At 41.5% G+C, this 26,771-nt stretch overlaps 2 protein-coding genes across 3 annotated transcripts in view; one reads left to right on the forward strand and one right to left on the reverse strand.

Moving 5' to 3' along the window:
- Positions 1–42: 42 nt before the first annotated feature.
- Positions 43–24,377, reverse strand: ift122 (intraflagellar transport 122 homolog (Chlamydomonas)). The gene is made up of 29 exons (XM_030424254.1): positions 24,204–24,377; positions 23,179–23,245; positions 22,998–23,082; positions 22,833–22,911; positions 22,654–22,730; positions 22,447–22,513; positions 22,211–22,357; positions 21,360–21,435; positions 19,146–19,337; positions 18,612–18,750; positions 17,939–18,141; positions 16,899–17,036; positions 15,665–15,829; positions 15,237–15,434; positions 14,901–15,041; positions 14,564–14,617; positions 13,780–13,941; positions 11,952–12,118; positions 10,082–10,253; positions 8,664–8,766; positions 5,382–5,522; positions 5,176–5,273; positions 3,954–4,054; positions 2,621–2,786; positions 2,017–2,134; positions 1,798–1,926; positions 1,123–1,199; positions 836–1,000; positions 43–717 (listed from the first exon to the last, which is right to left on the reverse strand). Exons 1-29 carry the CDS (start codon positions 24,245–24,247, stop codon positions 631–633), a joined length of 3,558 nt encoding a protein of 1,185 aa, XP_030280114.1. The 5' UTR covers positions 24,248–24,377; the 3' UTR covers positions 43–630.
- mbd4 (methyl-CpG binding domain protein 4) overlaps positions 24,350–26,771 on the forward strand; it is a 4,474-nt gene continuing 2,052 nt past the window's right edge. Inside the window, exons 1-3 of one of the 2 annotated variants that reach the window (XM_030424255.1) lie at positions 24,350–24,485; positions 24,658–24,981; positions 25,085–25,794. In XM_030424255.1, the coding sequence (XP_030280115.1) occupies positions 24,680–24,981; positions 25,085–25,794 (1,012 nt within the window). In that variant the 5' untranslated portion in view covers positions 24,350–24,485; positions 24,658–24,679. Of the gene's footprint in view, positions 24,510–24,657; positions 24,982–25,084; positions 25,795–26,771 lie in introns of both variants that reach the window. The other variant, XM_030424256.1, reaches the window with a different exon arrangement.

Raw genomic sequence — 26,771 nt, forward strand, 5'->3', positions numbered from 1 at the left:
GTCAAGTTGCTTTAGTAACATCATTAAGGAAAGCCACTTTCATACAGAATACCAAAATATTTTATTGAAAAGTTTGTTTTTCCCTTTGTAACAATATATAAAAATATGAGGCTCATACCATTATGAATCATACAGTATGCAGAATATAAGCCCGTGGAATGCATTTGTTGGCAGATGTATCTCGTAAATAACAACATGGTCTACATAACAAATAAATGTTTTCCATCAGCCTAAAATAGTGTTGTTGTTTTTTTTTCTAAATAAATTTGTCATCACAGCAATTTTCTTTTTTTTTACACTGTACACCCGTGTTCCCTTTAAAACAATGATGTAATCAGTTACAGCCCAAGGTAATCTGATCCTTATAATCCATTTGGGTTGATTGGCTGACGCTGCACTTTTCTCACACTCTATAATGACCGACACACAAACACTACAGCTATTACTGCTCTTGAGAAAACGCTCGAAGAATAGCATGTCGCACAGTAACGCTACAACAACAGAACAGATGTCTACATATTTTACACTGACAATGGAAAAAACAGAAATGAGGAAATGTGAGAAAAGGGCAGAAAGATTAGCTTGAGGGGACGAGAATCTATTAACATTGCTGGACTAGTTTTAAGTGGATCAGTTTGGTTCGTCGATGGGTCTTCGGCAGTAAGGACAGCAGTTGTGTTGAAGCACCAGGAGCTCGTAATCCTCACTGTGGAACATCTACAAGGAAATACAAAGATAGGAACATTGGAACACTCCAGAATAAAAAGGGAAGTGAAAGAAAGGCAGATAAAGTTTGTCTGTGGTTCGCACCGGGTGTGTCTTATAAATGGTGTACCTTGAAGCAGGTGGGGCACATGGTGATGCTCACATCAGGCAGCAGGGAGCGGAAGTATTCCCATTTGAGCGGCCGGGGCCAGCGTTTGATCAGGACGTCCCTCCTGCTCATCGAGCGCAGCACCGAACGACTCACCTTGACTGGGACAAAGTTCGAGCCCCCCTGCTGCTCGGACAGACACACAAACACATCCATGTTTTATTCTGGACCCCGTCCTTTCACCCTCTCCAGCTGGTCTGCCCAGTTGGTGGAATATTAATCGCCTCATCTCCTCTGTCCTTCCTTACCTCGAAGCTCATTTTGGCTGTGAACGGGTCTTCCTCTGAATCATTCAAACCATCACCCATCCTCATAGCCTGCAGCTCTGATTGGTGTTAATTAAGAACGAATAGCTCAACATTTCACACGTCAACATCATATTGTACACGTAATGTATGTTTTCTGTTCTCAAAACAGGAAAAGCCCCTCTAAAATTATCCCCCAGAGAATATTCTAAAAGTGAGAGTGCTTGAAATGCCAATCAGTTGTGGCTGTCAGTCACGTCATAGCTCGGGAGGAACAGAGCAGACCTCAGTGCCCTTGAGTGTCTGCCGGCTAATGCAGGTTAATCCCTGCACTGGGGCTGTGGCTATGGCTCTCGGAGGGTTAGTGTCATTAAGATGAGACAGGAGAGCCTCGCTAACCCTATTAGCTCAAGAGCTAAGATGACTTAGCTCTGACAGCTTACCCACCAGCGCAGAATCGAGGCCAGCGCAGACTAAACAGCTTCTTAGAACTGTCACAAGGCAGAGGGGAGTCACGTGACTTCATTTCCAAGAGATGTGCAATGTGTTGGGGCAGGGATACACACTCAGGACCAGCAGGGTGAGGAGTTAATTATTCATACAAGGCATGTGGATCATCTGTCACTCTGTCCGCGTGTATTAATGTGCCGTTTTATTGTACTGATGAACAAAGGATACCGCCATTGTCTACATCGTGCCAGCGCGCATCCCCCTGATCCATGTGTGGAACTTCTAGGTCAATCAGAGACACAGCCTCTTCATCACCGATGCCCTCCTCCAGGTAGAACTGCACCAGGGGCAACACCTCTGCACACGAGGAGACACGCTACATTAGAGACACATATGGAGTCCTCTCTTGTGCAAACACTGCGCACAATCTGCTTGTGTGTCACTGACCATATGATGAAGCCGAGTAGATGAAAGGCTGTCTGCAGTTGATGCACACGCTCCCCTGGTTGTTCAGCAGGGGGTTGTTGGTGGAGCAGCGGTAGCACATCATGCCCTCAATAAGGTCCTGGAGGGAACACATGGAAGTTTAAAGGGGCAGTTCAGCCTAAAATTGACAGATCTTCCCTGATAATTGTAGTGCTACTTATCAGGCTAGATTGTTTTGTTTGGTGTGAGTTGCTGAGTTTTTTTCTACTCATGGAGGAAAGGCTAGCTAATGTTTCAGCTCAGCCAAGGAGGACTTCTTTAATATTTCCATGAATATACTATTAAAACCTAGATAAAATTAAAAAATAATCACTTCAGCCCAAAGAGGATTTTCCCAACAGAGCACCACTACAAGAGAAAAGACAGACATCTCTACAGACAATATCTCCAAAGCTAACATAAAAAAATAAAAACATGTTTTCAAAATGGTCGGACGCTGTGTTAAACTAAAATTAAAACAGAGTGTGATAATTTACTCATCCTTTTTCGACATACACAGGGGCAAAAAAAGAACAAAGATATATTTGAGAATGAATATTTCAGCAAGTCTGACTTTTAAACACACCTCGCTGTCTTGAAAAGGCTTGGAGCGAATGGTGAGGCCGCCCAGCTCTATAGAATCCTGGAAGCGGGAGGGGATGTGCAGCTCCTGGAGCTTCTCGTAGGAATACCTGGCAAGCTTATACGCACCCAGTTTTCGACTCTGCTTGGCCAACGCATACAAAGTGTTGCTGGTAATCAGGTCAAGGAAAACTAAAGGGAACAAGTAAGTGGAATCGTTGGCAGTCTAAATATAGCTTCACCGAGATATTATTCATTTCTAGGTGTCTTTTTCAAAATTAATTACTTTTTCTGTTATGTTTTTATGTTTACACTTGTGTGCATTTATAAATAGGTATAATTGTCAATCCCCTCATTTCTTTTAATTAGTAGAACATCAGCCTTGTTGAGCCAGCAACATTGGCTAATGCCTTGAAAGTAATAACTCGGCAAGTGTGTGTGTGTGTGCTTACACAGGCCTGTGTGGCTGTAGCTGTGTTTCAGTTGAGGAAATAGTTGCTTATTTGTATTTATATGGAGGCAGATTGTGAAGTGAGCAGCTCCAAGAGTGGCAATGACAGGTCAATGAGTTGCAGCTGCAAACAGCTCTATGCTGGCTCTCCTCCATCACCTACAACTTAACACCACTCCTCTCCTTTCCACTCCACTCAGCTTCTCTCCTGCTCCTCCCACACACCCAGTTATGTTCCACTGCCGGGATTGTTGATAAATGCGTGTCCTCCTATTGTTTCGCTTGTTTATCGCAGCTTCTCTGCGACACTGTGTTTAATTGTTCAAACCAAGTCCAACATTAAGTCTATAAATCTGAGCTCTAAGTTTCTGGAACACCTCACTTTGGCCACAGAGGATCCCAGCTGCTCAGTCTGGTTTCCTCCACGGAGGATTAGCCTTTCCTTCCTCATTTTCTGCCTCCGCTGTGTGGGACCACATGGATTTCTCTGCGTGGCTGTGGGTGTGGTTGGCTCTGTGGGTATGTTTTTCCAAATTAAAGCACATTGTTTGGTTTGTTTATGTGTGCACACGTATGCACAAAGTTCAGTAATCAAAGCATTTGTTAAGATAATGGAGAATGCGCCGGTCGCTGGCATCGTCTCCTCCTCCGCATCATCACCCCTTTTCTCTCAGCTGCAGCATGGTTTCCGCAGTGGCGCCAGCTCTTCCGTTCTCTCTCATACTTCCATCTCTCCTCCACCACTTTATCATCACCGTCTCTGCCACTCTTGATTTCAGATTGGCATGTTTGGTCTTTTCCAGAAAGTAAGTCCCCCACAATACCTTATTCTAAAAATATTTGCTTGAAATCCCCGGTACGTGTACGTTCTCAAATGGAAGGATACACTTTGGAAATGCCTTGAGGAATGTCCTTGGTGAGGTTGTTCAGGAGGAATCTGCAGATGTTGAAGAGAGTCTCTGGCATGTGGGAACTGAAAGGCTCATCCTGGAGATACAAATGGTTAAAAATGAGAGATGGAAAATGAAGGGATTATAGAGTGAGAGAAATCTCTGATAAAAAATATGCAGGTTTAACATTTTTTAAACCTCCATCTCTCCCATTCCTAATCGTTTAACCTGGTCTGAAAGCAGCCTAACCCTTTACAGTGCCTCATCCCACCTCGTGGGGCTCTGAAAGGGAAAAAGGAGTTTGCTAAAGCAATCACTAACAGCACCTTATCCCAAAAAGTTGATAGTTCAAATCTATAGTGCCTGCCCATGAGAGTTGAAGTGAGATATAGAGGTTTCCTGCTCTGCTCTGGATCACAGCGATGCCTCACTGTTGCAGAGGGGTGTGACCAGAGCCGAGCAGAAAGCTGAAACAACAAACTGAGGACACTGACACAGGCCAGGTCACCCGTATAGTTGCTCATAACCACGAAAATGCTTGTTTGTCAGTAGGTTAGGGCTGGAACGGTTTGGAGAAGACCACTGATTAGGAAGTCATCATGATCAATCAAGCAGCTGGTTACTACGGTGATAGAGGTCAGAGAGGTTTCAGGAAGTGAATCATTTATCACCATAAGCAGTTATGTGTGGCACGTCCATCAGAAATTTTCTGTCAGTCAACTTTTAAGTAGAACATTAGTAAAAATAATGGTAGTTCAAGCTGATTAAATTCTCCTTAGAGTTTCTCCACCTGGACTTAATACCCTGAACTCAACTTTTGTTCACTTTTCCTCACAACCTCTGTGGATATCTTAATTTCTTCTTTACCCTGATTCTCTTTCTTTTTTTTTTTTTTTTGGATTGACATAATCTTGCAGAGCCAGACCTCTTTCTTGTCAAACTCACAGCAGTCTGGAGAAATCTGAGAGCAAAAGTTGATTAAAAAGTGAGCAGCAATGCAGAGGGCCTGTCAGTGTCCTTCCACTGAAAAAAACCTATATTAGAAACATGAATGTGTTTGTATCCAAAAAGAAATCTGACCACATAGCAGGCGCTGTTTACAGGGATTTCGATATGACAGCCAGTCATACGGCTGCCTCATGATTTCTAAGGCCTCCTCCCACTTTTGTCTGGTCTGGCTATAAAAGATTAGGGTTGACAACAGTAGCATGTTCTCACCGTGTAGCGCTGAATGGAGCGATAGACGTGGTAGAGCTCAGCAAGATGCTGAAAACGCTCAAACTTCTTCAGCATTTCACCCCTCTGATCTTCACTCTCTGTTTCAGTCAAACACAGATGCAACAGAATGTTCAGTGAGAACACATAGATGCATCAATCTAACGACGAAATGTGCTTCTTTCCAGTGCAGAGGAGTTGGGTCCTACCTCTGGCAATGTCTAGACACTGCATGGACAGCATCCAGTAATAGTACCCCGCATCGTTGAACCTGTTCTCCACCACAGCATTGTGGGTCAGCTGCTCCAGGACTTTCACGGCTTCATTCTGTCGCCCTGCCTTGTGAAATGCTAAAGATTGAAACACAGACAGGGAATAGTGATGGATGGATCATTTTGTGTCCTTGAAAAACTGTCTCACCTTGAAGAAATGCTTGATTTCAAGTGTTAGCCCAGACATCCTGCTTCATTTATTTATATTTGGGTAACATCTTTGGCAATAAGTTTGTCATTGTTGTGTTTTCTCACTGTACTTTCCAGAATTATTCTCTTCATCAAACTATATTATTTTCTTGTTTCTTTGTATGAAGTTTCAGTGTGTCTCTCATGTCTCGTTTGGTAAAGGATGTTAATAGGAAAGAGCTAACAGATATTAGCTGTGGTTACATGAACAATATTTTTCAAATACAATTGAAATCATTCTGATTAGAGATTCCTGCTTAGCGGTTTACACAGACACTAAATAAAGTGATCCATGTTAATTACATACCCCAAAGCTTTTAATCAGAATGTACTGTAACTATTTTGACATGTGCACAGTCGTTTCAATCACTGTTCAGCATCTAATCTGCCTGAAATATAACAACAAAAGAACAAGATTTTTTTTCAGCTTTGGGAACATTCTAGTTATTCATTCATTTGCACCACCTGTTTATGCAGTTTTCACAATGGACCCACAATGTGTCATTACAGGACCTTTACAGGTAATCAAGAACAGTAAACTTGGATTCCGACTTCCGAGTTCATATTTGTAAACACTTGTTTGAACTACGCGTTGTTTCGAGCCTTTCAACCATCATTCAACAGGAATTCAAGAATCCTTGAATATTTCAAGATGTCCAACAGAACAGCTGTATGGGCCCCAGACCAGTTTTGCGCTGCAATCCCCATGTTTCTGCCTCTCCTGGAAGAAAGGTCACCTAATGTTTCCCCCGCAAGAGGTGACCATGTGCAGAAAGAATATTTTTATTCTAACCAGAGAGAAACAATTAGAATAAGTTCTCACATGATCATTAGGAGCTAATATTTTCCTATTGAAAAGATTGTCAAAGGTTTACGCCACCCGTCTCGATTTGATTAAAAATGGATTCATAGTGAGCTGCATAAGGCGGTTAAATGAAGCATTTATATTTTGATGGGGATATTATAATGATTATCAGTGAAATATCAGGGTCCATGTAAATGTAAATTGGCTGAATCTCTTTTATATTGGAACAGAGAGTTTTCAAAAGTTATGATTTGTGTTTATGAAAACTAAGCAAATACAAACGTTGAAAAATCTGTCCTTTTAGATTCATGCATTGTGTTTACTCACCTGCTTCTGTGAAGAATCACAAAAGATTAGCTGTTTATTTTAAATTAACTGCATTCTCAAACTACTGAACTTTACACTTAAAAAATGCAAATTGAACCACATATGCACACCAGCTAAATGCCAAGCTCAATTTGTCTTTAATGTATACGAGACAAAGTTTTCCCCATTTTTTCCATGTAATAACTAAAATAAGTCAAAACAAGGAGGTTGCTCCAAACACTAATGCACTTTGACTTGAAAGTCCTAATAACCACGAGCTCTATTCTTTTTGTTCCTATCAGAGGGTAATTATAAGCAGCTTTGGGGAGGCGACCCCACCACTGACCCTGCCCCGGCAATCACAGCAGGGTTCAGGACATATTACCGGCAAATATTAATCAGTCTACCTAACTGGATAAAAACAACATTCAGCTGCCTTTGGTTAAGGTAAGCAAGGAGCATACACACACATGTTCCCCGTTATAGAAACATAAAACACAAACTGAGAAAGATGCAGAGTACAGCAGTGGTTCTCAAAATGTTCTGGTAAAAGCTCACAAACAAACAAACAAACAAACAAACTATGCTATGTTCTATAATGGTAAATAGATTTTTTTTTTTTTAAAAAAAGGTTGTTTTAGAGCAACTGTAATTTCAGCACCCAACATGTTTTTTCCTGTGTGGATGAGAGAAATCAGGTCAATCAAGTTAATAGTATGACACTGATGCAAATTTGTGACGCGTTACTGTCTGCTTCCTATTCGGAGAGGTTAATAACTCTTACAGATCAATTAGAAGACTTCAGAGTGATCTAGTTTTGTAAGGCCCAGAGTGAATAGGGCTGAGAAACATTACCAATGTAAGGAGATATCTTCAGACAAAAGACAAGAGAGAAAAAAACAATCAAACTGGTGATTGTGAAAATGCTGCAGACCCACTCGAAACCACTTTTGATGGACCTCCCTGAGGTCCAGAACCCGTTTTTGGGATCAACTGAGCTTCACTTAAGCCACCAAGCTATGTGCCCATTATCAATTGAGTCTGGTATGAACCACTTCGAAAGCTGTTATTGAGAAGTAAAGTGGGCAGCCGAGAATCCAGAATCTTGGACTCAATTACAATCACTAGTTACACAATACTGCCTCACTTAAATGCATGCGATCAGCAAAATCCATGACCATGAGCAAGCTCCAATACAATCAGGCCTGTTCAGTTATGTCGAGACAGGCAGTGGAAGATTATGTAGAGGAGGAAATATGCCTGCTGAGATCATAATTATAAATCTATGAGCTGATTATAACTATGGTTACAGTTGGTAATCATCATCAGAGCCGCTTGTAGCACTGGTGATTACAGGCATGCATGTCATTCAGTTAACAGGCAGCCCAGCTCTGTTCTGCTCCGCTCTGGCAAAGAGGATCATGTTTTACAGTGGATACAGAAAATCTTAAGGAAGTAGTGAAAAATGTCCAGAGCCGGCCAGGCTTTATCACTTCCATATGTAAACATTGGCTGCAGCTGTAGACTTCTCTGAAATAGCCCTGGAAACTTGTATTTTTAAAAGAAGAAAGTGAACATGTGCATTGGCACAACTTATACAGGCATATTCAAGGTGTAGCTCCGATTGTGAAACAAATTACAGCTGCACCAATCCACTGCTTTCAGGTTTTAATATTAGCCCATTATTAAAGGCAAAATCACACAATTTTACTCATTAGTGTTTTTACAGTTCTTGGGGAGTACTACTGTATATGTGGAAAAAGTTGTACAAATTCTCAAGACGAAGCTGCATGTAATGTGATAAATTGCCTCCAGTGATGTCAATCAATCAATCACACTTTTTATTCTGGACTGGTTCATGGATCAGCACCTGATACTGATATTGAATCGAACTGGTACCAATTCTGATCCAAACTTACCTTTTTGTGCTTCTTCAAAGCGGTCGTTCTCAGCCAACCACTGGGCATAAGGCACAAAGACGTTATTTTTGAACTGGGGGTGTTTCTCCACCAGTGAGAAGGCCTGAGAAAAATGGACAGATAGAAGCAAAAATGAGAGATGTTATACAGTGAATGTGACAAGAGAATGTACAAATCCCACAGATTGTAACACATAGAGAAGAGCCTGAGGGCTGCCCTGGGTAATTAGGGCTGAACGGCAGTTGATCAGGGACAAACGAATTGCCACACATTATTCAGAGTAGCACACATTACTTCCTCTCCAAACATTGCTTCAGCATTATTAATTAGCTGACAACAAAGAAAAGTGTATGAGCTAAGTTGATTTCACACTCAATTACAACTAAAACTGCAGCTCTTATCCTGTGTGAATGACGGGATATAAAGAGCTGTTGTAGTGCCCTGTGGACGTATATTCGCCTGTCATAGTGACTGATTGAATAAATGTCCTGTGGCAAAACCTGAGCCAAGAAACACACACTGCTCATACCATACGGTAAAGGAGAGAAAGGGAGTATGTGTGTGTCCCAGGCCAGTGAACCCAAAGTCACTTAAAGAAATACTTTGTTTTAGAAAAGTGCAGTGAATAGCATCCATATGGCCCGATGTAACTATAGTCTATGCTCTGTCCTGTCTGGGTGTCCGCCTCCCCCGCTGAAGCACATAAAGTCTAACAGCTCGCTCAACCTCTGCCTCCCTCGCTCCCTCTGCTCTTTTTTTTCCCTCTCTGAGGATCAAATAAATATCCAGGAAGACGTCCTTAGACACCACAGCAGAACTGTCTGATCACGATTTGATGTTCTGTTTTTGGCTGTTCTGTTTCAGCGTGCAAATCGCCAATGCGCATCACTGTAACGCTTTTAACTCGATTAAAAGACTGCAGATGGATTAAAGAATTGCAATATTTTCTTGTCTAAGCGGCATGATCCACCCTGATGGAGGAATTTGATTGGAAGCAGAATAGAGCTTTAAGCCGATACTCTTTCAGTGCAGTGGAGTGTTTTGTGCTTCTCACTCTCTAATCATCGTGTGGGCTTGGATTCAGAGAAATCCAAAGCTGGATGATTAGCTCTGCAGTGCGCGCGTGGTTTAAGTTTGTCATTGTAAGAGGAAATTAGACAGATGCATTGTCTTATTATTTGGATTCCGCTGTGGTTACTTTAGCAAATACAATCTACTTTTCTGGCAATCCCTGCAAAAGTTCAACAAGCCACGAACACTAAATAGTTCACGATATTGGTTTCTGAGTACCACAGCAGTTTATTTAGCACAGTCCAATGTGGCTCAGGTTATATTTATGTGATTGTCTGCGGAAACTCTATATATAAGCCATGATGAGTGGAGCAGGTGTGCCTCCCATGTGCATAAGTGTGTCAGACCTCTTCCCAGTGCCGGGTTTCCACATGCAGCTGCACCAGAGCCTGCAAGTCTCCCATCTTGGAATAAGTCTCTGAGGCATAGCCATGGTGCTTCAGCTTTGTGAAGTACAGCGCACACTTTGCCAGCGGTTCACGCTCAGCCTTGTCCAACTTGCGAGCGATGTCGATGAGCCTGCGTGAGAGGGGAGAGGAGTGAGCAGACACACAGAGGTCAAGTACAGATAAGCCCTAACATGGTGGGTTCGTTGTATCACACTATGCTCGTGACCCCAAAAAGAATATGAACCAGTCAGGGTCACTAGCTGAAACAGATTCAGGTTAAAGAGCCCTGACTCCGTCCAGCTACAGCGATTGTTGTGCTGAACAACTGGTTGCACCACAGGAGGGTTACAGCATTCAGGCAACAGGTCAGATGGAGTCAGTGGGGAGTTCTGATATGACCACCAGACACGGATTTATCAATTTGCCTGCTTTCTGACAACTCGCACTTAAACCCCAGAATCCCACTATGCACGTGTGAGTGAAAGCTACAGGATAGGTAATCACTCACAGTGTACTTTCTAAGTTGCGTCAAGTATGCCTTTAAATACTCAATGTTCTTAATGTTTATTATTGGTGCGTTGTGTTACCAAATATTGTAAATCTCTGGTAAGTCTGTAAGTCCGATGTGCTTTTAAAAAAGAATTAGTGACCATTGGTTAAAACAGTCTTTAAAGGTCGTTTGTAGGATTTATAGGGACTTAGGAGCAGAAATGGAATATAAGATTCCCTATTATGTGCATATGTAAGGGAGGATGAGGCGAGAAGTTTTCAGTTGGTTGCAATCGGCAACCTAACCACTAGATGCCATTTAATTATACACACTGAATTACTCATTAAAATCTACTTTCTCCCCTCATGGGCAAATCAAGAAATCTAGGAATATGCAACTATTTTTCATTTAAAAACTTGAACTACTGGAAACAAGACATCACTGAAAATGTAACTACTTTAACTTTTCTCCTTCAGCAGATGGGTGAAAAACCCAGTTTCCGGTGTCACACTTGACATATACATCCTTCTGAGCAGCGAGGGAAAAACTTCAAAGTGAAGTAGGTATAAGCAGCAAATATATTTGATTGGAGGAGGACTTTCATTTTCTATATGTCTAATCAGGAGACTGCAATGATTAAGAAATCATGATAGCTGAGTTGGTTATGTGTGTATCAGTATCAGAATCAAACCTGGGGTTAGGGTTTTTAATCTGCGTCAGGGTTTCTGCTACTTTGAATTTGCCCCCTTCTCTGTCATAAGCTTCTTAAACTCTTTCACTTAAAATAAAAACTAGATCATTGCCATTCCATAAATATTCAATCAATGTCAACAATCAAGTCAAACAGAGAGTTCCACCACTGAAGGTAATATTGTGTCAATCTGTTTAGATATGAACAAGAAAATGTAAGTAGAGAAGCTGACTGGTTGCTCGATCTAAAAATTGTGTTGGGTGTTACTGGAAAACACGAGAAAAGTGTGATTATAAAAGCAATCCAAGCACTCCAAAACAGAAAAAAAAAAAAAAACTGGGAGGGAAATATTAAAAAGCCTCCATTGTAGGGGCAAAATCATTAAAAGGGTAATCATTAAAAAAAAAACCCTGATGGATATTTCCTTCTTTGTTTTTTCATTTCTACTTTGGTGTGCCTGGATTGCTTTTGTAATCAAGAAAATAAAAAGTATTTATATTCAAAGATGAAGTTTGATAATATAGATGGATAAAGATTTTGGTATATCATGCACAAAAATCTAAAAGGGGAGTTTGAGGTTAAATAGAAGTAACAGTGTTTCTAAGAATGCTGTTCTAGAGGGATTTCATACAGTGACTGACACCTACATGTCTGCCCAGCCGTGTTCCCCTATAATGTCTATGGCTTTGAGATGTTCTCCTGCTGACAGGTACATCTCCGCTGCTGCCCGGGGCTCCTTGCTGCTCTTAGCCCAGTCTGCCTGCTTGGTCATCAGGATCCTAGAGCTCTTAGGATCTGTCGCTCCAACAAAATCCTGCCAGAAAAGACAAACAAGTGCAAACTTACTAACATACCAATAATAATTTTGAAAGTTGAACCCCGATATTAAAGCTGCAGTCTGGAGTTCTGAGAAAAAAGTGGACTTAGCCAGAATATTAGAATGAGCACAGCTCCCAGGTCCCTCCTTCTTCCTCTCTGCAGCCCTGCCTTCAAAGCCCCTCCCCACAGAGGAGCCTGCCTTGAGCAGGACTGTAACCATGGTAACAGAGGTGCATTCAAAATAACAACAACAATAACATAAGCCCCGATTATTGTATTTCTGATCAACACAACTAAATAACAATGACAAGTGTCTCATGCCGATCACTGTAGTAACCCATCGCGGTAGACGGAGTTACCAGGTAATCGTTACCAGGTGCAACATTTTGCCATGCTGCCTTTCTGAGGCATGAGTAACCTTATTTCTCTAAACCAATTCAACCACTTCATAGCGTACTAAACACAAACTAACATTATTGTAACTGCCTGGTCACTTGAAAGACACTTTTGCTAACCAGTAGCCACAAAGACAAAGCTAAACACCGGAGTGAACATACAAGCTAACAAGCTAGATTTAGCAACAAGCTACGTAGCTTGACTGTACCTGCCGCCATCTTAGCCTTGTGGTTAAATGATATAAATAAACATATATCAAGCAGCGGTCCTTAACTGTCCGGCAGAAAAGCGCCAACTCCGCCTTGTTTTTAAGTGCTTACAAATCCGCAACTCCCTCCAATAAGCACTGCGCAAGTGAGACGCAAGACAAAGATTGACACTTCTCAGACACTCCCCTTGGCTCTGATTGGTTGTGTGAACCGGGAGCGGTTGATTCTTGCAGTTTCATATCACGGCCACTGGGTGGACCCGCAGACAGCGGATTTTTACACAGCTTACCTATACAACAAAAAAAAATAGGTACAGAGACTATAGCTATAATCTGGAATGAGATCAAGAGATGTCTAGCCCAGACAGCCATAATCATGTGGGTCAAGGCCGAGACAGGAGGAAGAAGTCACACAAACAGCAGGCGGCTAGAGGGTCTTTCCCTCCGGTGTCCATCCTACCTAAAACAAACAGCCTGTAGGACCAGATGGCCACACAGCCACATAAATATACAGCAGCCACATCAAACACACATACAATCTGATACACATGCACACACAAATATACATGAACGAGTCATGACTGTGTCATCCGCCTCCGAAATGTGAATGTAAGACTGGTGATCAAAGTGTCCCCCCACATGTAAACATAATAAAGCATGAATTTGTCTCAACTCCAACTGACCCCCTCATCAAAGTATTCATGTAAAAGCAGACGCTCGCCTTATTTCTCGCCAATTGTGCTCCATTTACAAGTGCATCTATGTATGTAAGTTACCCTTATGTTGTACAGCGTATGTAAAGGCACAGTGTGTGTGTCTTGATCAGATGATATATGTGGAGATTCCAGTGATATATGAGGAGATGAAAGACAGACGGTAAAGGGGGCCCGTTGAACGTAGTGCAGGGCCCCAACTTGGCATAACTGCACATGATGAAGAAAAACACATGTTCTACACTCTTTAAACATGCAGCCCTCTCCTGGTCGTACTGTCTGTATCGATACAAAGGTATGTTGTACATGTGTGTTTCTGTCGATCAATGATTTAATCACCTTGGCGTACTCAAACATGCGCAGGTCAGTGTACATGCTCAGTGCTCTGGATTCGTGGCCAGTGCGTTTGTAAAGCTTGGCTGCCTCGTGGAATTTCCCCTGGTAGGCATAGACGTCTGCCAGGAACAGCTCATTGTCGCTCTCACCCCGCTTCTTCCGCTCCTGCGAATCAGTCAACACAAACATTGGCATGTGTGTGGAGATAAACACTCACATACAACAGTTATACATGAGTGTACACAAACACACTACCAGTCAAACATCACAGAAGGCACTGAAAACTATTGACTCGCTAGATCAGCCTCACTTTTTCGTTGAACTCTTATTCCAACAATCAAAATGATACCAGAGAACAAATACTACTTTTACAGTATATAATGAACATTTCTTTCACATCACAATTTCAAAGGACACTTGCTCTTTTCATTGGGGAGAACATCAGAGAAACCTTCTGCTGGTGCTAGCCAAGTTAAAAAAAACTTTGCTCTGCTCTGCATGCCTATTGTCAAATAATGTGTGTATGTGCTTTCCTTTGCTGTGTGTATGTATTTGCTTGCATGTGTGTGTGTGTGGACTGGACCCAAGAAGGTCATTCAGGATACAGGTTCCCTCCCTTGTTCGATTGTGTAGCGTGTGGAGTGTTGCCCAGGGCAAAGTCTAGCGATTAAATGTGTGATGACCAAAATAAATGTGATTGGCCCTTGTGTAATGTTGATGATGTCAGCTCTGGTCAGAGCACAAAAAAAAGATGTGAACTTGGCTTTTCACACTATGAAAGGATTACCTCGATGCTGTTGATGAGCTCCAGGTAGCGCAGGTCTCTGATTCGAATGAAGGCCTGAAAATGGGACAAGACATGAAGTAATTCAGAGGAAGGCCCCTTAGAATCTGCAGTACCATCTTCTTAAAATCCTATCTCAAAGATTTAATTAAACATTGCTTGTGTTTATGTTTGGCTGCCTGGGTAATGTACATGCTGTAAATTGGCGGTGCATGTTTTCAGATGATGAAGCAAGGTACTGTTTAGAGGAGTTGCTGCCATTTGTTGGTTTTTATTACTCTGTCAAGATCAAAGTAGTAAAATGAGTAGGATCAGAACAATTTGTGTATGTCTGACTGGCCTTCTTGGCGGTGTCAAAGTCAAGTCCCTCCAGGGCTTCTGTGGCTAAATCCCTCCAGTCACTGTCTGTCACGCCGAGACAGGCGATCTGATAGGCCTCCTTAAACATCTTCCTCTCCAGGTACTGGTACATGGGCGCTGACTAGACAGAGCAACAACACAATTGTCAAAAAGCGTTACAAAGTTTACATCATGAAAAATAATCAATAAATAAGAATATCGTATTTTATTTTATTTTTATCCCACTATTCTCAACACCTTGAAAACTTATTTTTCCTTTGTAGGACAATGAATACCATGATACTTAAAATACAATGGCTCACTACATACTACATACCTGAGGCACCTCCACAGCGGACATGGAATAGACATGAAGACAGAAGATTTTTGAGCCGTTGTAGCCAACCATAAAGCCCTGCATCTTCTGCTGGTGTACAGGAAAGTTGCTAGCTTTGATGTTTAGGTAGCCATTGCCAGAGAAGCACAGCATGTCCTCACACTGGGTGTTCCAGGCCACGCTGTTAGCATTAGGCTCCTGCAGGGAAAGCAAGAGGGAGGAGGCAGGTAAAGGCGGGTAATCGGGATATAAGGTCTAGAGGTGACTGTGGAACACGTACCAGGCAGTATACGAGTAAGATGTGTACCTGTACATAATGCAAATAACTACACACATACATGTATGTTTCTATTTTATTCCATACCACTGCCCCCCTGAAATGTTTTTCAAGCTCGTTTCCGCCACCATGTCCGTAACCCTCCGCTGACCTGAAAAAGCAGTTCTTTACTGTTGATGTCGTAGACCAGCAGAGTGTTGTGCTCATCCACCACAGCTAGTTTATTGCGAGAGGCGCTCATGTCCAGGCAGCGCACTGACGTCGACAGTTTCAGCAGCGTGATGGGAAACAGGTTGTCAACAAATATCTTCAGGATCTACATCAAAGAAACGAGCAGAATGAAATCAGAATACAGCATCAGTGATGACAGGTGCGATGATAGTTTTACAGCTAGATGGAGAGAGACTGAGAAACATATCCCGTGCTAGCATATCCAAACAAAAGTTCTCCCTCCCATAATCAATCCAATCACAATATTTACCTTAGTAACCTGGATCACACATACCAAACAATGTACGGGAAAAAAAAGAGGTTGGGCTTTTGATACAGAATTTAAACCAGAGATGTATGACACAATACATGTTTCCAACTGTCAATGAAAACTGATTCAAAACCTTATATAAAATAAGTATAAAAGAAGTGTTATATATATATAAATAATATATGAATATCATGAAATGCTGAGGATTATTTCTCAACTTTCTCACAATCAAATCCAATGTCAGGCTAAAACTTTTATGTAAAACTTAAATGGCAAAAGGAACCGAACATGATGATTTTACAAGAAGAATTGCATCATGTGTTTAACACACAACAGACAAATTCACATTAATGGAGAGAAGTTAATTAGAAACATCTGAATGGTTTCTTTACTACATTAAAAGCAAACCATTTTAAAAGCCACAAACATGATGAAGGACATGTGGCCTTACAGAGACAAACTGTGCACTTTATCTAGAGCCATTTTGGAATAACATGAATTCACTATTGAATGAAGTATTAGGACATATAATCTCCAGGAAATGTTCTGTTTCATACTTGGGCAATCTAACCAAAGTGGTGCTGAGGGAACATAATTACTCGGTCAAAATTCTACACACAGCTGGCAGAAAGGTCATTACAAGAACTGGCTTACAATGGACCCGCCCAGACAGAGACAGTATGTGGCTAAAATACAGTGAGCTGTGATGGAAAAAATTAGTTATTCACTCACTTCACTTCACTGTGAAGACTGAGAAATAAAGTACTATTGTATAGAAGTATTAATAGCAAATAGTATTAATAAGCAAATAGTACTGTAAACAACATTACTGCTTTTACACTAGTTGTATGTTTCAGTGTCATGTTTTTGTTTTACTTGTGTACATGCAAAGAAAAATACTCACAGCTCCATTCTTTAAACCCACAAGCAGACCCTCTCTGCCTGGCGGACCACCGATTACTTTGATGTAGCGAATTAGAGACTCCATCACCCATTCTTTTTCCCTGACGCTGGTGAAGGACATGCACTGGAGCCTCTTTTCCTGCACCAGAGCAGAGTGGGAAAGGTGAGACCACAATTTCATATGACACTTGACCAAATCCCCCTGTTTATTATTATTTCTCAGTCTGTTAATCACCATTTATGTTACATACTCGGAAATGTCTAACAAATCTCAGCACATTGTTGTTTTAAACACTGTAAAGTGTGGCTCGATGTCAGAAAGCGATGCCATAAAGATAAACAACGATTTGATTTGACACAGACATCAGCAGCCCATACTGGCACAGCCCATTTATAAAGTTTAAAAGCTGTCTCAGGCAAGAAACACGAGAATGTCTTAGAGAGAGATCTGAAGCACCTCTGTCACACACAGACAGATTTAAAGGGAAATAACCTCTGTGTTATGGCTGCTCCTCCTCCCTACTAGCGTCTGTCAAACACACAGAGACAAGAAGCAGAGAGGAAGCCCGAGGGACACCCACTGGTTCAACAGACTGTGGTTCTTCCCCTTCATTCAACTGTCTTGCTCTATCCAGTTTGGGAAGAGTTGAGAAAGGGAAGGAGAGAGAGCCTGCAGAGCACATGCACAGCTGGAGCCTTTTGCAAACTAGGCAGAAACATCTGGAAAACCAGCAATTTCATGATATTATCATTTTTCTCTGAGCTGTTTGGGCTACAATTGAATGGTTAAACACTGAATCACTCTGCTTCCATCATGTTATTAGTGCTCAAATGTCTCTACGGCCTCTTGCACAATATGTTAAGTGTGCTTTAGTGTAATTTACAAAAACAAGAGTGTCACTGCAGGTCAGTAGAATTAAGTCTGAGAAGCATAACCGAAGAAAACTGCTTATCTTATTATGTGAGGAATGTTCAAGGACACAAACCGTTAGGCACAAGCAAGGAATCTTAAGTTGACTTTGAAACTCTATCTCCTCTGACCTGACACAGGATGATATGCTGGGAGCAGACCACCAGCAAGTTGCATTCAAACTTCCTGCAAATTTTCTCCTTGATGCGGTAGTGCATGTCTGAGGAGTCGTCTGAATAGAGCTCATAGATGAGGATCTTCTCGGGCAGCTGGATAGCAAGGCGGTTTCTGTAGATGGCGATCTTCTTCACCAGCTCACGACACTTGATCCTCACTAGGGGGAAAAGGAAATGCAGGGAGCATGTTGATGAAGGTTCTCAGTCACCCAAGTCAAGGTAATTCTAAGTGCTATATCTTAGGCAACTGGACTGGCTTCCGTTTCTTGAAAAAGAAATGAAGGGTGAGAAGGACGGTGAGGAAAGTCGAGTCGTCTAAGTCAATGCATTCTGTTGAATGAGAGTGGTGAGGGCTGCAACCTCTCCTTTATAAAAACAAGTCCTTTTATATCAAGTTTGAAATGGGATAACCACCATTTGACAACAGATTGCCAACCATTACATATTAGTAGATGGATGATGGTCGAAAGGAAAGATTTAATTGATCTTACATCAGAATCCTATTAAACATATTGCTAATGTTTACAGTTTAGCTCTGAACTGGCACTTATTTTGATGCTTCTAGACACATACAACCTATTATTGGAGTAGATCTTCTCTTAAAAACAAAATTTTTTGAAAAGTGCACCTTTTTGATCAGTGATGAGGTGCTGGACAATGACATCAGTCATGCTGTCTCGATAAGCATAGCGATCCTTGTAGAGGCCGTGAACTGTACTGAAGATAAGCTGGTAGCAGGCGATGGTCCCATCCTGGCAGCCCAACACCTAGACAAGAGATAACAATGTAGCAGTACATTCTATTAACACCTCTAAGAAAAGACTGCGAAAGTGGGAAAGTGTTCCTGTTGTTAAAGCAACTCCACAGTGGAACTGAGAGAATCTGCCAGCAACCAATTCATTCTTATATGCCTCATCACTTTCAGTTAAATATGGTGAAAGGAAAAGCTGCTAAGGTGTCACTGTAAAATCAAATGGCGTGTGTATCTGTGTAGCTAAAGAGGTACCATGCTATCTCATCAGCAAAAGATATCAAATGCAGACTGGCACTTTGCTCTAAGTTTAATCAGTGTTTTACATTAAAACTTCCTTCTTATTTTCTCGCTCTGACACTGAGTATTATAACTCCTCTAGACACTTAGCTTCATAAGCTGTGGACCCACCACATAGTTGGAGTCAGGCTTAACCCGGCACGTCCACACCCAGGTATTCTGCTCTCCGATGGTGCCTAGCCGCACCCCATCTTTAGTGTAGAGGGAAGCCTGTTTATCAGAGCCACCCATAACTATATATTCTCCTTTGGAGAAGTAGCTGACGCAACAGGGGTCATAGGTGAGAGTCCTGTCTTTTCCAATCTGAGAGAGACAAAGAGAGAAGTGGACATTAAACCAAGAATCAAATGAGCATCTCTCATATGTATTGCCTAGAGGCCAACACTTCCCATCGTCTGGGCTGACACACATCAAAGTCTACAGAACATTCCCTCTGAGTGTTTGATGAAAAGATAAAAAGAAAAGAAAGTGTTTCATAGGTTTAAATGGCCTCCATTGTATTAGTGTTCAAAGTCCATTTGCACATCATATTACTTCTCACACGCTGTGCATCTGTTTCTCCTCACTCTGGAAAAAAATCTGCCTGACAATCCCTAGTTATTTTCTCTCACTGCAAACAATTCTTGGCGTTGTAATCAAAACAGACTGTTCACTTAAATAGATAAATAGGCCGATGACAATTTATGAGCCTAAGGCATAACGGCACAGTAATGAACAGCGCATATTTGTCCACAATTACGACATTGCCCACAGGGGATTTAGGAGGGAGGAGGGACAGCGAGGGGGCCTATTAGAGTATAGCAGGATCACTTCAAATGTGCTGTTATGGTTTCAATAGACCCTGACAGTCTGATTACAACAGGAAACACAGGTCTTAAACTCAGTAAAGAGTTTCAAATACAATATATTGTGGAGAAATAGGCAGCCTAAAGTATTCTTGTTTCTTTACTGCTACAGCAAGTGATAACACCACAACAACACCATACAGTGAGAAGATATTGTTACAATTAGTCTTCTGCTACTAACCATGCGCTGTAATGAGACTGTCTACATCTAGACATCTAAACGCCCCTTTAAACAGTGTGAAGTGGTGGAGGAGAGAGCTGTGTTTAATTGGAGCATATTGCATAAGAAAGACTCAAAGGAAAAAAGGGGACTCGAGCACACAGATAAATGTACAGCTTTTAACTGTGCAAACATTTTTAACTTTGACACTACTGTGTCTACATCAGAGTCAAAGTGGGGAGGCAAACAATTACAGTCAACCTAGATCAGGTGGGCAGCTGTCATTAGATAATTGGTTGAACAGGGTTTCAAATCTATTGGACAATGAATCTGAGGGTAGGAGTTGCCACAATCAATCCATCAATCAATCAACTTTATTTATAAAGCACTTTTCATACATGAGTATGTAGCACAAAGTGCTTTACACAGGAAACATAAAACAATAATAAAGAAAGCCCCTCCCTCCCACCCTCCGTACTATATACATGCACACATACGTACACACACATACACACACACACACACACACACACACACACACACACACACACACTTACTACAGGAAATAAGGAGACATGGCAAGGCACTGAGGATTGAGGAAACGCCACCTTTGGGGCCGTCCACACTGGGAGGAGTCACAGGCTGTGCCACGTGGGGCACCAGTGCCCAGGCCCCCCGACCCTGACAGACAACGACTGGCTGGGCCAAAGGGACCCAGGGACAGCACCCCCAGCAGCATCCCAGACACAGCTCCCAGTGTGGAGGACCCCCCTGAGGAAACTCTGGAGTTAACCCTTAAAAACTAAAAACATAAGATAGGATAAAAACCCTGACAAAAGATAATTTAAAGAAGTGAACAGTTAAAAGGATAAAATGCATAAGATAATAATAAATAAAATAAAATAGTATCGAAGATAAATAATAAAAAAAAAATTATTTAAGATGAAAATTGTTTAAAAATGAAAGTCAGTGTCCAAGTGCCCCGCCCCTAGCATCATGTCCAAAACTAAAAACATAGACTTTTCTTAAAGTAACAAAGTTAAGATAACAACAATTACAAAAAGTATAAGTACCTCTCAAATGTGATAAGTATAAGAAACATTATAAATACAGTAATTCATCATTGCCTGATGATGACATAGTGGTGCTGAAATGGCTTTAAATTTACCATTGGCTTTAAATTTGTGCTACATTCTCCTTCTTTCCCTGAATAGTTTGCTGTCCTCCAGCCCTGTTTCAGCATATACCATGTAACTACACTGAGAAGTCACAATGTGCTAATTTAGCACCAAGGACTTTTTATAGAACTGTGATAGTCACCTGCTTCCCACTGAGCTGATAGAAGGACAGCTTCTGACCCCAGTCTGCCACAGCCAGAATGTCATTGTGCTCATCCCTGTGAAAAATACAACAAAAATGACTTTGGGCGTTAAGTACTCCTGTCAACATACTGTACTGATGGGGCTTTGTTTGTTTAGGGAATGATGAAAGCGTTATCACAGTGAGGTACAGTCAATGCTTTTTCCCCAATAACAGAGAGTTTCGAGTATTGCATTTATCTTTTTTCATTCTCATGTACAGAGACTTTACACATCTACCCATCTAAACCCTTGTCCAACAGCAAGACACTAAATCCCAGCAGCTCAAGGGACATTATTTCCTGGCTGACATCATGACCTCCCTGTGATGACCAAACATACTCCATGAAGCTAGCCAATAGCAATACATCTGGTTTATCTTATCATGGTTACTCATCACTGGCCTATTTTCCCCTCCCTCCTTCAAATTTTCATCTTCCTGTCTACCCACTTTCTTTCAAATAACCTGATCAGTAGTCTTTGGCAGTGGCAACAGGTGAGCTCTTGGCTCTGGCTTTTGCTGTGGGGGCCATCAAAGTAAAGAGACAGCTGCTCCAAGCCCTAATGATTTTTTTCCCTTACAGATCCACTCCCGCAGCGTCATGTTTGACCACTGCCACCTGCTGGCCCTACACCAGCATTTCACTTAAAATGTCGATGTACTCTCATTTGCACATCATCACATAAATCGTGGCAACATGTATGGACAGTGAAGCCGTGAGAAAGTGTGAGGCATTTAATTTAATAAATGTAGATAAGATACCATTTTGCTTTTTCTACAAACATGTGCTGCAAAAATTAAGAAAGACCAACTTAGAGGGGTTCCAGGCAATGGACCAGATTGGAGAGGACGAGCCTCCTGGACGCTCTATCTTGACTCTCTCCTCTCCGTTCTTGTTCCGAATGCTCACCACACCATTCATCATACCAAGGGCTAGGTACTGGCCGTCGTTTGTCCACCTTCAATCAAATGAAACTCTTCAACAATAATATGTCACATTAAAAGTGTACCAATATTGCAGACAGTTATAACTACAGACTTTACTTACCCACAACATGTTATTTTGCTGCTCACTTTGTGTTTGTTCACAGATTTTTGCTCCGGTGACCACAGACCTAAAAATGTAAAAAGGTAGGTAAGATGTCCATCACCCCATGAGCGCAATCTCTCTTTTCAAAAAAAATATTTACATTTACAGTATATGCAGAAGATACAAAAAGTCCAGTATGGACTCAAACACATTGTGTGCACTCACCAAAGTCACCAGTCGAGCAGGAGGCAAGTTGGTGAGTGACAGGGTTATAGGCAACACACTGGATAGAGTCATTGTGACTACAGATAAACATAGGAAAGAAAAAAAAAAAAAAGAGATGGAGGAATACATTTTGCTGAGGATAACTTAATACTAAAGTGATGAGCAAAGTTGACACTCACGTATATTTTAAAATACCCTCCAGTTTAGATGTCCAGATGATGATGCTTTTGTCTGCTGACCCCGAGGCAAACCTTTTACCTGCAGAAGAACGCAGTAATTGATGAGATAACAATCATGACCGATAAAGGGAAATGTAGTGTACATATGGAAAGGCAGTTCAGTACCATCTTTAGCGTAGGCCACACAGTACACTATGTCTTTGTGCCCTTTTAAAGGCTGGATAATAGCTCCATCTGCTGTATCATAAACCTAAGACAAAAGTACAATGCATTAAAATTATAATGATGACACTTGTATTCTCTAGATATATGCCTCAGCCAAACAAAAGCAGCAGGGGAGCCTTACCAGGACACGAAGCCCCGCGGCAATGATGAGTTGGCTTCCATCCGGCTTAAAGGCAAGATCATAAACACTGCAAAAGAAAATAACGGTGAATTGTTCATTCAATTAAATGATTAGTCGATTTCGTGTTTACATCATATAATTCATCTTTTAAGAAAAGATCCTGAATGAATGAATGAATGAATGAATGAATGAATGGGTTCTAGCTTCTCAAGGAGGACTGAGGATTTTCTGCTTTGAGACTTCACTTTATTATTGTAAATTGAATTCTTTAGGATTTGGAAATCCATTGAACAAAACAATTAACAAAGCTTACTTTTGGAAACAGCAGTTTGACAGAAACAATCCTATCACAGGGTTGGGGTTAGGTTTCAGCCAAATAAAAATAATTCAAAGTAAAAGGCTGAAAGCTCCAGAACACCCGACCAAGTCAGACGGTAGAAAAGGGCGTTATTGCTGACATAGTTGTAGCCTTATCAACATTTTAAAATATTTGTAAAAGCGGAATGTAGTGTTACATTATAATGTAACATTACATTATAATGTAACGTCACATGAATAATTGACATAGCTCAATAAGATGTGACCGAACATTTTCAATTCCTGAATATATGTGGATTGATTAACTGAGATAAAGTTATGGACATATACCGCTGCATAACTGAAAATTGATGTTAACGTTATTCAGCAAGCAACGTAACGTTAACGTTACAGTTAATGACAGCTAGCAAGCTTAACATTAACCTTAGCTCCGAGCTAACCTTAAATCGTTAATGTTATATCGTAATAGTCAGTTTACATGCTTCATCAGTAGGACATATATTGTATGGCATCTTGCATAGAAGGAAATCGCACCAGAAGTAAAAGCCATGTCATGTATGAACGATGAAGGAATTGTGAGGCTAATGCTAGCTAACGTAGCTGGCTAACCCTAGTTTACATAGCAACCGCCGTTGCTAACCACCTAGCGTTACATCCCATCATCGGGCCTCGGCTGACAGCGTAATTACAAACATGCAGACTCTCACCATTGTTCGGGAATTGACTCCTTCCACGCTAGAACGGCTCTCATTTCAACCTTTTAACAGCAGAAACGACTGCTGGGCTTTTAATCAACAGGTTGTTTGCTGCTTGTTCGGTTGGTTTTTCATACTAAAACTCCGTTTTCGTGAGGCGTACTTACTGCGCATGCGCGGATTCGCCCGCTACTTCCTGTGTCTTCCTGCACTCCAGTGTTTGTTTACATGAGAAAGTAGCCGGGGAAGAAGCGGGCCGACGTCAGGCAGCACATTCCTCATACATGCCTCTAAGTAAGGATTTCGACCAGTATTCATGTATGTTAAAAAACGTCTGTTATAGTTTAATGTTTGGGCTTTGCTGCTAATGTCGACATCTGGTCATTAAGTTAACATCTGTAGTGCACTAACCTGCTCACGGTGTTACTGTATATTACTTTTTTCATGTATGTGTTGTTAATTCAAGGTAAAGATGACACAGACAAGGAATGGCTGCTGACTTGGGGGTAAAAAGTCAGCTGCTGGACGATGAGCTGAAGGAAATAAGTGGCTTTGCTGTCTCCACCACTTCTGAAGCCACAACTGAGTTTAGGAGCAACACTACACTTCTTAAAATGCATCCCACAAGCTGTGATCTCCAGCTGCAGACCGGCAGAGTCATATACAACCAAAGTGGCAAGGACGAGGATGATTCGAGCCGCACTTCAACAGTTCCCCCTGGCTGGACCAGAGAGGTGAGGCAGAGGAAAACAGGCAAGACCGCAGGCAAACTGGACGTGTACATCATCAGGTGACTCAGTGTTTTCTTGTTGTCCTGTCTGTATGCATCATGGCTGAGTGCACTGCAGGTTGCAGATAGATCAGTATCTAATTGATCTTTTTTTCGTTTTAAGTCCGCAAGGGTTGAAGTTCCGGTCAAGAGCATCCCTGCACGCTTTCCTCCTAGACAATGAAGAAGGGAACTTGGACATAAACCTTTTTGATTTCACTGCATCCAAAGGCAGTGATGTCACCACTCCCACCAAAGTGAAACTGAGGAGAAGAAAGAAAAAGCATGCAGATGGGCAGCAGGAGGATGTGACAGAAGGGCTTGATCCACCTCCAAATAAATCCAAAAGAGCCTCTTCCTCCCTCAGAAGTACTAAGGAAGTAAAAGTGAAGTGTTCAAAAGACAGCAACGGTATTAATCAAGACTCTGTAGAAGGGGAGCTCTCACATGTAATAGGAGTGAAAGCCGCAACTTCAACCTCAGTGGATGATGTCATACTGCAGAAGAGCCCTCAGAGGGTGGGTCAGCTGAGAGAGAAGCTCCTCAGACTGGCACCGTCCAGCTCCCAACAAAACACTCTGACTGCTCACGAAGACAAACAGGCCGACTCGCAGCCTTCACTCCCGACTCTGAGTGTTGAACCTGCCACTGAGAGCGAGAACGAGGGTGAGGATGAGCAAAGCAGACACCAGATACGGATTCTCAGCGAAGGTGACAACAAGCCTAATTCTGTACTGGAGGCTGTTGCTGACAGTTACCAGCATGTGGAAGAGGAGGTGTTGTTACCTGACATCAGTGGTGGGAGCTGCGCACCAGCGAGAGAATCCCAGAATAGTAAGTATGATCTACACCGTCTGACAACTTGTGAAAGCATCAGTTAAGAGTTAGTTTACGCTCGATGTGCTTTTTTTTTTTTTAAGAAAACAAATTACTTACTTTTAATTAGGGCTGCACCTAACAGATATTTTTCTCAAAGTCCATGGTGATGTTTTCAAATGCCTTGTGGTTGTCATTGCAAAAGTTGTCAGACATTTTATATAAAACAGAGCAAAAATATCTCCATATTTGAGAGTCTGAAAACAGCAGTATCCTGACATTTCTCACAATGAATCAATCATCAAAAAAGTTGGTGAGCATTTTCCTTGTGACTGACTGATCAGTTAGTCCATTAATGAATGCAGCTTTACCCGTTTTGGGGGGAGGGGGATTTCGGCATATTATTCAGTGCAGTACAATTTCAAACCAATTTCACATAATTCCCATCAATGTCAGCTGCCCTCACATTTTCAGAGATAAAGAGATATGTTTGAAAAAGAGCGAGGGGATGCATGTGTTGTATGACGCGGGATCAGGTTATTGGCGATACAAGGTCACACACTTGATGCTGTCCACCAGTTTGATTTGTATCAAGCAATGTTCACCTTTAAGGACATCAGATACCTGCTTCTCATAGTTACTTAATTTCGGGCATGACCCAGGAGATGCATAAATGATGGTTATTACTTACCTGTGGTGTCTAGGGCTGTTAATAATTAGCCTTTAATCACTATTAAGAATTTAACCAATTCAAAATGTATTAACCATAAATCAGAGATGGACACGAATACATTGAAGAGGAAACTTACAAATACTTGCTTATCAAATATGTCAAAATAAAAATAAAAAGTGTATGAAAAGTATTATACAAAGTGATTCAAAGCCATTAACAAGCCTCACTATGTGTTGTATTTGTTGGGCCGGTTGTTGGATAGCATCAGACGGGAGCACTGCAGTTAAAAGGAAGTGAAGATAAAGATGATCTTTATCTTTTC

The sequence above is a fragment of the Sparus aurata genome, chromosome 7 (genome assembly GCF_900880675.1).
Source record: "Sparus aurata chromosome 7, fSpaAur1.1, whole genome shotgun sequence".
Lineage (NCBI taxonomy): Eukaryota > Metazoa > Chordata > Actinopteri > Spariformes > Sparidae > Sparus > Sparus aurata.